The sequence below is a fragment of the Anthonomus grandis genome, chromosome 13 (genome assembly GCF_022605725.1).
Source record: "Anthonomus grandis grandis chromosome 13, icAntGran1.3, whole genome shotgun sequence".
Taxonomy (NCBI): Eukaryota; Metazoa; Arthropoda; class Insecta; order Coleoptera; family Curculionidae; genus Anthonomus; species Anthonomus grandis.
The window spans coordinates 9,558,382-9,572,846 of NC_065558.1; the positions used below are offsets into that span (position 1 = coordinate 9,558,382).

General features: G+C 32.8%; 2 protein-coding genes across 7 annotated transcripts in view; one reads left to right on the plus strand and one right to left on the minus strand.

The window, feature by feature from the left end:
• Positions 1-8,421, plus strand: LOC126743477 (cytoplasmic protein NCK1). Of its 3 annotated transcripts, none has more exons than XM_050450578.1 (8): positions 1-329; positions 2,511-2,664; positions 2,826-3,046; positions 3,103-3,313; positions 4,566-4,791; positions 4,850-4,988; positions 5,044-5,178; positions 5,249-8,421. In XM_050450578.1, the coding sequence occupies exons 2-8, from the start codon at positions 2,565-2,567 to the stop codon at positions 5,450-5,452; spliced, it is 1,236 nt and encodes a 411-aa protein (XP_050306535.1). In that variant the 5' UTR covers positions 1-329; positions 2,511-2,564; the 3' UTR covers positions 5,453-8,421. The 3 variants fall into 3 exon arrangements, with proteins under 3 accessions (XP_050306535.1, XP_050306536.1, XP_050306537.1); XM_050450579.1 differs by having other exon boundaries at positions 2,516-2,664; XM_050450580.1 differs by lacking the exon at positions 2,511-2,664.
• The window catches only part of LOC126743476 (chromodomain-helicase-DNA-binding protein 7-like), a 52,489-nt gene continuing 46,441 nt past the window's right edge, over positions 8,418-14,465 (minus strand). For all 4 annotated transcript variants that reach the window (XM_050450576.1, XM_050450577.1, XM_050450575.1 and 1 more), the window contains 2 exons: positions 13,233-13,491; positions 8,418-9,831 (listed from right to left, as the gene is read on the minus strand). In XM_050450576.1, the coding sequence (XP_050306533.1) occupies positions 9,629-9,831; positions 13,233-13,491 (462 nt within the window). In that variant the 3' untranslated portion in view covers positions 8,418-9,628. The remainder of the gene's footprint in view (positions 9,832-13,232; positions 13,492-14,465) is intronic.

Here is a 14,465-nt window from a genome sequence, read left to right on the forward strand (position 1 = left end):
TCCTTCAAGGTTGTTGGGATCTTGGGTGTGAAAATAACAAAAAGGAATGTGAAATCAATGGATTTTCAAAGTGAAATAACGGATCCTGGGCATAATTTATGAGTTAGGAGTGCATTTTAACGTTTGGGGCGACGACCACTAGTAATTAACTGCGCCCTTTCGATCCAACAAAGGGGATAAAAGAGCCGCAAATCCCTCCACCCGGTCCCAATTTTAACCACTGTTTGGAAAAAGTAATCCCATAGAGAACTTCTTTTGACAAACTGGTTTGCAGGCTGCTGTGCACATATTTAATGCATTTTTTGGAAATATGGGGAGCCTAAAAACAGGTAAGTTTCACTGTTTTGCTCGAAACGAATTCCAGTTTGTGTATTTCTCTTTTGCAGTACAGTATTTGCTTGCAGATACATTTTATGCAATTTGTGGCTTATAAACATTTCTTCACATTATTATGCAAAATTTTAATTGAATGGTATTTTGTAATCTGTGTCTGAGGTTTTACCTGTTAGTTCTGGTTAATTTATATTTTTATAAAAAATTTAATAGTATTTTATTTGTGTCAAAAGCTTTGCTTGAGGTCTTTATTTCTATTTTTGTTCATTCATTTGGGCTTACCTACCCATAGATGTTATAAATATATTTTTTATGGTATGTTTTTTAATGAAATGAAATATTTAGTACCTCCTAAATCTCCCCAAATGTAAATTTAAATTTAGTGAATCTATAACTATAAAACTTTTCAAACTATATATTATATAAGTAAAAAACAAAAAATAAATATAAAAGTATGCAACAATATTTAATTATACATAAATTATAATAAACAGGATTACATTTGACATATATCTAACTAAGGCTATTGCATATCCTTCATTAAATGTGTAAACTATACTGGACTAATTTTCACAAAACCATTAATCCTGGGTTTAAATTTAATACACACATTTGCACAAAATTACTATTGCAAAAAGAATTTGCCATTTTTTAGTTCAACATAAAGTGGCCATAAAAACAGGAAGAAATATTTACTTTCCTCTAGTAGAGTCCTGTTTAGTCCAATTCTAGAGCTCGACAGTCTCGCCCAGTCTGTTATATTAGAGAGATGGACTTGCATATTTACTTTTTCAAATTGAGTGTTTTGTTTTAATATTTATATGTTGTTGTCTTATATAGTTGTTTTTAGATTGTCTGTTTGTTTTTGATACTTTTTAATTTGTGATTTTTTTTTGTCTTTTAGCTTCATAACTGAGAAACAACAATGTTGAATATTACCAATTTTATGTGTCACATTTTAGTAAACCCTTCTATATATTAATTATTTCATTAGAACATTCTAAAATTTAATGAAAGTCAATGAAACAATTCTATTTATGTCAATTGAGAAGCTGGGTTGTATCAGTCAGTGTGTGTGTTTGATATTTACTAAAAATTGATTTTATGTAATAATGTTTTTCCATATTGTCATTACCTTCAATAATATATTGTACAACAGTCCAAATTGATATATTAAATAATATGCTGCTTTGCCTTATTAGTACTCATATGTTTTGAAAGAAATTAAATATAACAAAATAAAGACAAGGAGTAACAATACATAATGTAGCAAATTTGAACCATGTACCTACAGCTCAAATTAGTTGAGGTCTCAGAAACCTTGTCTTTGTAAATAATATTACTTTTTTCATTGATAATAAGGTTATTTTTTCTGCTTTATTTCATTTCTTATTTAAGTAACCTGTGCCCAAGTGAAATATTTCATAACAAAAGATGAATTGGAAGCAGAAACTTTTCAGCATCCTGCCTTATGTATTGAGACCATTATTCTATCTCATGTGTATTTACTATTAACTGTACTCAAGATTCTTTCTTATTCAATTACCAACCTGCAATATCCATTCAGAATTAATGAAAAAAGTATGTTGTTCATCTTAATAAAAAGTCCTTTAATCACTTAGAACTCAACATTACAAAGACTTTTAATAATAGACAGTTATGAATTGTGGATTAAGAGAATTCTGTGTGTATTTTGTTTTTAACAGGTTGAAAACTATTTGAATTGTAGGTTTTAATGTGATGATTGTTTTTTTCATTGGTTATTAGACTGAATGTTTATTATGTATTTTGAATAAGAATTATGCTCTTTTCTCATTATTTAATATTTTTTGTTTTATTTCGTATCACTTTGTTGTTTACATTACAGCATATTTAATTATAAGAATGTTAGAAATAAGAGAATTTGTTAGTCCATAGTTATTATTCATGTGTAGTCCTCATCAGAAAAATAATTGATGATTTTGATAATTGTTCATTTATAAATAATTATCCAATACCTTTTAAATTACAAACTTCAAGTTTTGTAAGTACATTTCTTAGTCTAGTAAGTATATTTCTAGTCAGGATAGGGATGTTCGTATCCTAGTTCACATAGCTAAATTCTATGTAAAACTTTTAATACAGCTTTTTTGGGCATTCCATCATAAATATTGTCAGTCAGTTATTGTTTTTTATAGAGTAGAAGCATGTTTGATCCCTAGCAGTTGGTAGCTTGGTTATGATTTGATGTCATGTTGGAGACTCGATCTATGCAAGGCAACCCTTGGCAATTTAGTAGTAGTTACATGAACAGGCCTACTGAACAAATGGCTGCGCCAGGTTATCGTTACGGTAAGTTAATGTAGCTTGTGTCATTTTTATGTTTTTTTTTTGTAATGTAGCTAATTAAGTGAAATGTAATGCCACCAGCTTGATAATAAATTGATATTAGCCTAGATACGACCATGCTCAACAGAGCCTTCATTTTGTATTTATAAAACTCAATTGCTCAGGCAAAACCACACAAGATGACGTGTGTTACGTCGTCGCCAAATACGATTACGAACATCAAGGACCCCAAGAGTTAGATCTACGAAAAAACGAACGTTACGTGCTGCTCGACGACTCCAAACACTGGTGGAAAGTACAGAACGCGAGGAACCAGGCTGGTTACGTGCCGAGCAACTATGTAAAGAAGGAGAAACCTTCGTTGTTCGATAGTATAAAGAAAAAGGTGATTTTTACCGACTTCTAGTTGACCTAAAAAGTTTTTCACGCGGCTCTTTAAAGGTTAAAAAAGGTTCTGGCTCAAAGACTTTACCTTCAAGCAACTCACCCTCGAGAGCGGTAGAGTCTCCTAGTATGGCTCGACGAGCCGCTCCTGATCCCTCTGAGGCCATTGGGGTGGCAGTAGTGAAATATAATTATCAAGCACAACAACCAGACGAGCTGTCTTTAGTAAAGGGATCTAGGATTTTAATTCTTGAAAAGAGTAATGATGGTAAGTTTTCTTTAAAGTAGAAACATATAGGTACATATATTTTATGTTAAATTTGTTCTGTCAGTTAACTACAGTGACTGAATCACTCAAATTTAAAAGCAAATCATGCAAAAGTATGAAAAAAAAATCATTTAGTTGCCATCCCTTGAGTATTCAGGATTTGTGTTGCAGAAAAGGGCCATCAGATACTAAACTTTGAGATTCAAATTCAAAGTATGCTTTATTACTGAAACATATTTGTATATTGTTGTTAACCAAGCTTGATAGGGTGCTAGTCCTGCAACTGAATTAAAAATATTACAAAAGAATATAATGCTAGATTTTTGTATTTGTTCAGACCTAGAGATAGGTAATCTAACATAGGAGGAATACCAAGTAATATAACCTGCATCTGCCCTGTAAGTTTACTGTTATGCTTCTTAAAAATAAGGCAGACTGTTTCTAAAATAAAAATACAGCAGAACCGAATTTTGTGTATAAGGAAAAAGGGACTTGAGAACCAACCCTAAATAAACAACTAATAGCTCTCTTTTATATAATAAAAACCTTATTAAAGAGGTACTGGGAGCACACACCCTAAAAACAAATACTATAGCGAATATAGGACTCAACTAAGGAAAAATATGAAGCTCTACTTTATATGGAACATGATATTTTAATACTTTGTAGGCTTTTTCCTCTGGAAAAGTCTTTAGTTTTAAAAAAAAATTAAACATGAATTAAATTAATTTGTGGGTTGGTTTCCGTATAATATAGAGGTAAACATATTTAATAAACTTCTACCAGAATTATTACAGGAAATATTCTCGCCCAGTGCTAAAAAATAGGTGAATATTATCGAATTTTTAATTTATTCTGAAGTCTTAATTGATGGTCAGTAGAATACCATTCACACCTGTGGCGGGATTGATAGATTTATTTTTGGATTTAGTAGAAAAAAGAATAATACTTTGTATAATGAGTACTTTGATATTTAATAAAAGGTGTTTTTTTAAAAATTATTATTGTCTGATTAAACTCATTTTTTTATATGGAGTTTGTGCGTATTAAAATTTCTTTTTGCTCTTCATCCTTCATCCAAAGTATTATAGTTTAAGTGAAGAGTTAAATAAACGACTTATGGTTCTTAAATTTTCACTATGTTGGTATTTGTTTAGTTAAATGTAACTTATTACTTCTAAAAATAATTATTTGCTCTGCCCACAACTTATATTTATAGTGATAATAAACATTATTAATTGATTTCTTTTAGGTTGGTGGAGGGGTCAAAGTAGTAATATTACCGGATGGTTTCCGTCAAATTACACCCAAGAAGAAAACGATTTGGACGATACCATGCACACATACGCCATGGCGGAGAACGTGTTAGATATCGTAGTGGCTCTGTATTCGTTTTCTTCGTCAAACGACCAAGAGTTGTCCTTTGAAAAGGGGGACCGTTTGGAAATATTGGATAGACCTCCCAGTGATCCAGAATGGTGGGAGCATGGGCTACAAGGTTCCAAACATTAATTTAATCAATTAACCGTTTTTTAGGTATAAAGCGAGAAATGCACAAGGACAAATAGGTCTAGTTCCAAGAAACTACTTACAAGAACTTTCAGATTACATGGACAGAGCATATCAAGAAAACGAGAAGCAAGAGAGGCTTGATTCTTCTATGGTAGGATCACAAGTAAGTGCCTCATAGGGTTTTTAAGATTTTAATTTTTTAAAATTAATAATTTCAGTTATCAGTAATGGATAAACCACACATAATGGATAGGCCGTGGTACTATGGCACTATTACAAGAAACGTTTGCGATAATTTATTAAATCAATTCGGTCATGATGGAGATTTTCTTATTAGGGACAGTGAAACAAATGTAAGTATAACATACAAATATTGTTACTTTTTTCAGATTTTTGTTCTACGTTCGTTCTATGTTTTAATAGGTAGGAGATTATTCAGTATCATTAAAAGCCCCCGGTCGAAACAAACATTTCCGAGTGCACGTAGAGGGGGCGCTGTACTGCATCGGACAACGAAAATTCCACACTTTAGATCAACTAGTAGACCACTACCAGAGGGCGCCGATATACACCAATAAACAGGGCGAGAAATTATACCTCGTCCGGCCCCTTCCTAAGACAAAATGAAGTTAGTTACTACAATATACTTGTGTGAGAGTGTGCGTGTTCTTTCTATAATCACATCACCCGCCCCCACGGTGACTAGGATATTTAAGTAATAATTTAAAGAATGCCAAAGATTGTAAAAAAAAATATGTTCAACTACCGCTTGTAATGTATTTATACCATACACTACCGGTATCTAAAATTCGGTTTGTTCACGGTGAAGTGTCTTGAAATACTGTTTGCTCTGTCAGGGTGTTTTTCTCGTCAGGTGTGTTTTATCATATTAAAATACATAAAAGGCAGCCAAGAAAGGGATATATTTTGGTTTGTTATAAAGGCAATCGATCTAGATTTTTTTTGGAACGGATGTTGGCATTTAATTTAAATATTATTAAATTTATAATTGAAAAAGGTGTTGGAATACCTCAAAATTGATTGTACGTTTTGCGACTCGATTTTAAGTTACTAAAGGAATTGTTGGACCAGGCTATAAACGAAGCAAAAACATCTTTACTCAGCTGTCAACATTTCGGCCTATACAAAATCATCCTCAGGACACCAAATGGCGGCTTTTATTGTTAAATTAGAAAATCTTGTCGATTAAAAGAACTCAAAATGATCATTATGCTCTTTTTTAAGTCCCTAAATGTGCACTGTATAAATATTGTTCCCATTTTTAAATTAGTTCTAAATAATGTATACAAAATTTTTTACAATTTCACTTTTTACTCGACTATCATTTAACAATAAAAGCCGACATGTGGTGTACGATGCAGTGAGGATGCTCTTATAATGGTCGACACCTGAGTTTTTCTTACAAAGGACTTTTAAATCTCTAAAATAAATGAATTAATTTTTTTGGAATCCTAACCCTCATGGAGCGATTATGTAATTTTGGTAAAAAATACGGTCTCTCTTGGGCCTTGGGTCTTATTTTGAAAATTATGTGGCCATTAAACACGTTTATGAAAAGCACTTTGTATAGAATTGGTTAAAGTCCTAAAGACCGATGATAATTAATTTATAAACGAATTTTTATTCGATTGTGATCGATTTATTTGGACGAACATCTTTTTGTAAAAGTTGGAAGGTACTTCATCATTATTGTAGTATAAACTAAAACCTAAAGTGACACAGTATGTGAATAATACCTTATAAGGTTTTACAAGTTTCGCCCAATTAGGGCAAAACATGATAAACAAAACACATCACACACAAATGTAAATTATATCTAAATTTTTTTAAGTTGGTCTGATGATGCTCTAGTTGGGTAAAACATGTAACTGTACATTTTTCGTTGTAGTCTATAATGCAATAATTGCATTCATCATCGTTTCGACTGTTAGTTTTGCAATGGTTCGAAATGATGTTTTCATAAAGGGAAAATTAATGAAAAAATACATAATTTATGGTCAAACCTTTTAGTTATAGTGTGCCTATCATTTAAAACCTGTTTTTGTTAAATTGACGACCAAAATCAACTTCGCAAAAACCATCCAAATATAAATTCAAAACTAGAGTTATTAAGGATTACATGAAAAAAAATTCTCTCAAAAGTGACATAATTTTAACCATTTTTCTACAAACTCTTTATACTTTCTTTATAGTCTAAAAGCTAGCGACACAAACGCAGGATAAGTATCACAACCAGATCGGACGGGTATTTCCTTATGACATCGTTGATATTCATTTAATTATACAATAATTTTAGAAGTGCAAATATTTATTAAACTTATTTTAATTCAGTAAGGAAGGACGACAATTCTACGCAGTTTTATGTAGTTATAGTTCAAATAACTTGCACTAGTTGCCACTGATCGTAAAAGACGGAAAAAATAAAATGTAATTTACCAGAGGACGATCTCCTTTCTTATCTATTAATCGATCAATCCTTTTTAGACCGAGATCTTTTTTATTTTTTTGAAAAATCCAACCAAAAAGGCCTTTGCACCCGTCAGACATATCTTCCTTTAATACACCAGCTACGTTCCCATGATTTTTTAAATTGAAATCCATCGTGACTAAGTTTCTTCCAAATGTATCTGTATAATTAATTGATTATCAACATGTCATCAGGAAATAATTATCTTTTATCAACATCCCCTCGATGACTTTTGTGTAAACCCACCTGAACATATAACATTGTTGATCAAAAATATAAAATCAGAACAAAACTTTGTACATTTACTTATAAGTTCCCAAGTATCGTTTCATTCTGTTGATTTCACAAACGTTCTAAACGAAGATTTTGTACGGAAGGGAAATGTCTGTTTTAAGTGGTGTGGAAAGCGATTCTAGTTCTAGTGATATTAGTTTGAGGCAAAAGAGTGATTTTTTAATAATAACGTATCTATTCTGCCAAGGAATTTCTGTAACTTCCATAATAGTTGGTATTATTTGATATTGGTAGTGTAACCCATATTTTAAGAGTAAATTAATATTACCGCTTCAATAATACTGCTTAGCTCGATCCCAAATTTTTAGACTTCAATATACTTCTCAATATTATTTAATTTAAGGTTCTTATGTAAATCGCCGTATGTGCTAAACCTTTGAAAATATTTGTAAGAGACTATCCTTTAATTGGGTTAAACATAGTGTAGTAAGGTCCTTATCATATTTATACAGTGGGCAAATCTTAACTGGACTAAATTCTGCAGTCATAACTAGTTTTTTTGTTGCTTTAAAATAAAAATTGTACGTTTAGTACAGAATTTAACCAGTTAACGCTTTATACACTGTTTGGTATGGAAAACAAACTTTTGTGGTTTGTCCATACTAAAGTCTTGAGCAAAAATTCCCGATCAGTGGCATGTATAATCCTTGGTGAAACTTCTGTATGTATATATTTTATTTATTTTTATTTACACGTATATAGGTTTTGATAATACGTCCGTTTTTTTAAGGTGAAAAAAATTACGTAAACAGCTTGACCTGATAAATTCAATTAACTAGTAAATTATTAAGAGAAATAAAACTCCGAAACTACTTATTTGTATTTTTATTTACTTACATTAAGTTTGTAACAATAATATGAGAGAAAGCTACCATTTAAGACGATTATAGGGGGAAAGGCAGGACGCTGCCAAAAAAGCCTTTAAATACACACTTCAAAAAAGGAATTTTACACATATAATTAAAAAATAATAATGTAAAAATAAATCAGATAGTACAAGAAAAATATTTACACACATGCGAGCTTACGACACTAATATTGATACACTTAAGTTTGACGAAGTCGTTTTAAAATCAATGATAAACCCTAAAAGATTTCTTAAAGTTGTCTAAAGTATTCAGGGGGTAATTTAAACACGATTAGATGCTAACTTTGTGGTAAAATACATATTTGTCAAATTCACTATAATGCAGTACAAAGTTTGTCCTTAATCATAAAGCATTTTCAGCACTCCCTGTATATAGACAATAATAAAAAGATCATTCCCACCATAGGCCGTACATATATGTAATATTAAGTATAAAAAAGTCACTGTAAGAACATTATAAGCTTAACCTAAAAATTTTAATATACAGCGGGTAATCGTGCTCAGTTAAATTAGGGACGTTTGGCCTAATTTAACTAAGAGGGTACCGTAGAAAACGAAAACAATGTCTTTTCTTATTAAGACATCTTAGGCAACTTAAAGAAATGTCCGGTTAAGGCAGGTTTCCCATTGATTTTGTTGTAGACCTATACACGTCATTACGAGTAAATAGTTAATTGAAACCAACATCCTATCTAGAAACTACCTAAGCATTTGTCCTAAAATATTCTTAATGTTTGCACCTATCCACTAACGAATTATGTAAGTAATTTGAGTCTCTTTTACTTTCTTAAAATTTTTCTTTACCTCAGTTACCACTCACATTATGCCCCATACGACTACAATTAACGGCAGCTTTGCATTCATACATCATAACGTAAATGTTAACTAGGGTGAAAAAAAAACGAATATCATTAACAATTAGGACTTACATTAGAAAAAGTTACTGTATTATAAAACAAATACGTAACATCAAGCGTAATAGATCAGACCGCGGTGGGCGATTATTTAAATCAGTATCATAAAAATTCAGTACATTGCGTTTTTTCGTTTTAAAACAAGAGTTGCGTCCAGTACCCAAATTTTAATTATTTATCACAGATCACTAAATACTCGGATCGACAGGGGTGGGGGGAGAAGAGGCAGCGGCGTTCGTCTACGGGGCGTTTTCGGACGCCGCGGCGGCGGCGGCGGCAGCAGCAGCAGCGGCCGCCGCGGCGCTCTCCCTTTGTGCGTGTTCCGCTTCCCTTTGGTGTCGGGCGGCAGCCGCGGCGGCCGACCTACTCGCGCTTGATCTCAGGTTTTTCTTTTCCATTACCGCTTCGGGATCTAAAACGATTTCACCGGACTTACGTTTTCCTAAAATAGGGAAAATGCTAATTTAAGATTAGTGATTTGAAGCCATAAAGTTAAATAAATATTTTATATATATCCCTTATATTTTCCCAACGCCATTAACTTTTTTGGAGGTGTATGTATGAGTTGTAGGGTTTGACATGTATACTGTATTTCAAATAGGTAGAGAGTAATAAAATAATAATAAGCCTTTATTTCCAACAGGCATGTTTCCCAATAACAGGCAACTGATATACAGTATAAATCAGTGGCGGCTCGTCCTAAGGGGCCAAGGAGTTGGTTTGTATTAACCATTATATTTTAAAATTCTTAATATTTTAAAAATTTGTTTTAATTTCAATACTACAATACCCAACCAAACATTGAAAAAAAAAACAATGCATTATCGTCATATATAGTTCTGGCTTAGCAAGGTCCGGTCATAGGATTTACATGTAGTTGCGCCCCTCCACATAACTATCGGGCACGAACGACTCTGATTGGTGCGACAAAAACAAGTTACGCTGGCAAGACGCGGCGGCTTGAGTTTGTCTTTTTTGATCGAGTGGGGATCATTTTTCTTCGACCGCTGACTGAGCTTAAGTTAGGTACTAGTTAAGTACGTGAAGTAATAAACAAAACATGTCTACTTATACCGTTGAGCAAAAACACAAATTATTAAATGGTATTTCTAGGGTAATTTAGCCGCGGAAATTGTCGGTAGATTTGCGTTAGAATATTCAAACGAACCCGTTTCGGTGCGTTCTACGATCACGGTAATCATTGCAAAATTTGATAGGGATGGCTGTGTGCAAGATTGTAGTATATGCCATCATAATGGCAAAGAATGTCATCCACCTATTCGACAGTTGGGGACAGAAAGGGAACTTCGAGAAATTGCTGTTTGCAGTGTGGCTGAGGTTAACTTTCCTTGAACAGTACCCACATTTCTGATGAGTTTGATATTCCGCGGCAAACTGTGCGAGGTATTTTAAAGCGAAATAAATTTAAGTGCTATAAATTGCAAGAAATTTTTGATGAAGATCAGGTAAAACGGATGGAATTTTGCGAAGAAATGATGGAAAGGGCGGACATAAATCCTAAATTTATAGAAAATATTTTATTCACTGACGAGTCGGCTTTTCCTTTTCATGGTCGTCACAATCCATCTGTTGCCGTCGGTTACTCATCAGAAAATAAACACTTCGCAAAAAGTACGCAGTACCCTCAGAAGGTTAATGTATGGACTGGTATTTTAGGAAACCAAATTATAGGGCTCTTTTTTTTATTGATGGCAATCTAAATGCCGAAAAATACCTTAACGTTCTGAGGGACGAAATTATTTTACACTTCGCAAGCTGAATATTAATCTCAATAGAATTTGGTAACAACAGGATGGTTGCTCAGCCCATAATGCAAGAGCGGTTTGCGACTTTTTGCAAGACACTTGACCAGATAAAGTCATTAGCACACGAGGGTTTATTCGATGGCCTGCTAGATCTCCAGATTTATCCCTTTGGGGATACCGCAAAGAGAACATCTGTCGCCATAAACATGAACGTACTAATACTTTGGAAGAGCTTCGTGCAAAAATAGTTCATGCCACAAACAATATCCCAGTCGAAATGTTGGAAAACTCTAGAACAGTTTTATAATACACTAGGATATTATTTGACTCAATCAGGCAGGCCTTTTTGAGTACCTCTTAAAGTAGAAAACTTTTGGCGACATTTTTATTTATTTAATTTTTTCATTAATAAATTATAAAGTAAATAAAATACTTCATGCAGAATGTTTTATGTAAACAGGATACCAGTTTTATTTCGCTTTGCGGCAAAAAAGATGGGAAAATAAATTGAGTATTTGACATAGGCTCGCATGTCCTAATTTTTCGGAGGCTAAGAAGGCGTCGAACTACACTCCCTTGTTGCAAACTAACTAACCTAAACCAAAGCGAAGCACCAACGCCAAAAATGATAAAATGAACGTCCGCTCTACCGTCAGGTTTGTAGAGAAGTTACAACATTATTTAACACGGTATTGAAGTGCCTATGACCGGTGCTTAGCCAGCCAGACCGGTATAATTAAAATAATTTTAATCGTAACGAAGAAGGAAATAATGAAGTCGGCCGAGCACATTGCGAAGCGGCTCCGCTGCTAATATGCCGATGCATTGGAAAGGGTTACTCGCGGTTACGCCGCCGATGCGTTTTTAATACGATTTCGGAACCGAACCTCAACGCGTGTGGCTCGGGTAAATTTTTGGAGCACTTATTTAGCGTTTTAGTTGCATTTCAGTAAAATGTTGGATGGTTAATATCCCAATTTAAACTCTACTTTCTTGTATTTACATAAGCATTGAGACTGAGGGAAAATAAATTTAACAATTTACTGGCAAGATCTTTTTCTACAGATCCGCGTTGGAGGAGAAAAGAAAAAGAACAAGTCGGATTATAAACTAAATACGGTACGGGGTATAAACTAAATATTTTTAAAGAAGAGAATGACACACCACTGATTTTTTTAAAATCAAAAATTGTTTTTGAAATCCTCACTTATTTTAAAACAAATAATGCCTCTTGTCTTAATTTCATACGACGCACCGTTTTGTATATAAAAAATTAATCAGACGTTTACTCCAACGAAAAAATGTTCTACTTCTCGTACTCCTACATTGTCACTCGAAAAACAAATCCTAAGAAATTTGAATATATTTAAATATTTTTTTGGAAAAAACGAGCATTTTGATATACTTTGTGCATATATTTAGCAACCTTTGACCAAATCTTATATTTTCATGAGATATTTATGACAATATACTAATATGTTTTAAACAAAGTTTGCTTATGAAGATAAAAGTGTTGCCATCAAAAATTTTCTGGAAAAGATTGAAACATTGTTGTTTAATGATGCGGATTGAAGCATTTTTAAAAAGGTCAATGCAAAACAGACTTTGAACTTACAGTTACTGAGAACGAACGATTTTTCGAAGCCTTGTATAGTCGTAAGTTGTGAGTAAAAGTAGCATTAACTAATTATAATAATTTCACAATAAGATCGGTTATTCCTAAATAAGGATTTGATATATAAAACTTTATTTTAGCACAAATTTCCGGTAATTTTATGCGGAAATTCATGTTAGCTTTTTCCTCAAAAAATTTCATCGTTTAAGAAATATTTTAAATATAATTTTTTTTTAAACTATTGGGGAAATTCATTTAGTTTAAGATAGCAAGCAATTCCTGAAGACGGATTTTGTTTTTGAAATGTTAGGTTACTGCACAAAGGCTCATGATACAGATCAGTTTTTATGATATAAGCATTATTATTAGTTAATATGTTAAATAATATGAGGAAAAAAGTCTCCGGACAAAAAATCTATAAAGCTCCATAAGAAAATAAATCATTTAAAAAATGTTACTCACTGCGCTTATTATTTTTCTTTGGCGGCGATTCAACGTTTTCTTCGGCCTCGTTCGTCGGTTTACTTTCCGGCTCCTTATTCACAACACCGTCCTCCGGCTCGTGTTTCTTTTCGGATTGCTGAGGCATTTCGAAATCAGCGGCGACCTCTGGCTGTTCGAGTTCTTCGGTTTCCATCGGGGTCGGCTGATCTCGTTCCGGAGCGACGCTCGCCGAAGTCACCACCGAAGAGGGAAGCAACGTTTCTATATCTACGCCTTCCTGTTCGAAAACAAAACCCGTTTTAAAATTTTGATTATTTATGGTTTTTCATTTTGAAAACTGCAAATTTATTGTTAGATAATCGCGAACACGTCATAAGGATATATTGTAAGATCCATCTCTGACTCCAAAAAACATACTTTCTGGGACAAAATTATAACTGGAGCTGTATTTCTGACGTACAGCCAATCTGGCATCCAAAAAGAGGTTTGTAAGTTTAAAAAAAAAAAATTCCAGCCGTTGCTTTGTGACAATCGTTAATGTTTTATGAGGAAAGCTTGAAAACAAAAATATTTCTCTCCATCTTGCCTGATAAAAAACAAAGACTGCATTTGTACTACTAGTAAGACATATCGATTGTACTACTAGTAAAACATTGAAATTTGGCAATATTGAGAACACATATAGGTATTTTTTGTTTGTTAAAAGATTTCAATGAGAAAAATGGGCAAAAACGTGAAAGGGATCTGAAGAACCGAGCCATCAAACGGATTGAGTTTTTTTAAGAATAAAAGGCTTTAAAGTCTCTGTATACTTTTTTGGTAATATCTGAGTACAGGAACTATTAGGTTATTAGTCCTTAAAAAAAGTTCTTACACATATTTTACCTAAAAACCTCAATTTTTTTTCCAAATTATACCAGAGCAAGCAATATTGGGAAAGTTTTTTAAATTTCGCAATAATTTTATTCTGAGACAAGTGAGCTGAAGTCGGATAACTTTCTTTTAATAAAAATAATAATGATAATGGTGGAATAATAAAGGTGGAAGAACAGATTATTTGCTCAGAAAAAGTTTGGAGAAATTGCGAATATGTATTGAAGTGTGTATCAGTTGAGCAAATTGTGTTTTGTTTCCAGGAATAATGCTGTTTTCTTATATTTAAATTTTGTGTTTATTTAGGACACAATTATTGATTTTTAACGAAATTTGGAGATATTGGGCTTGAATTTTACGTATCATATTGTTTTTTGC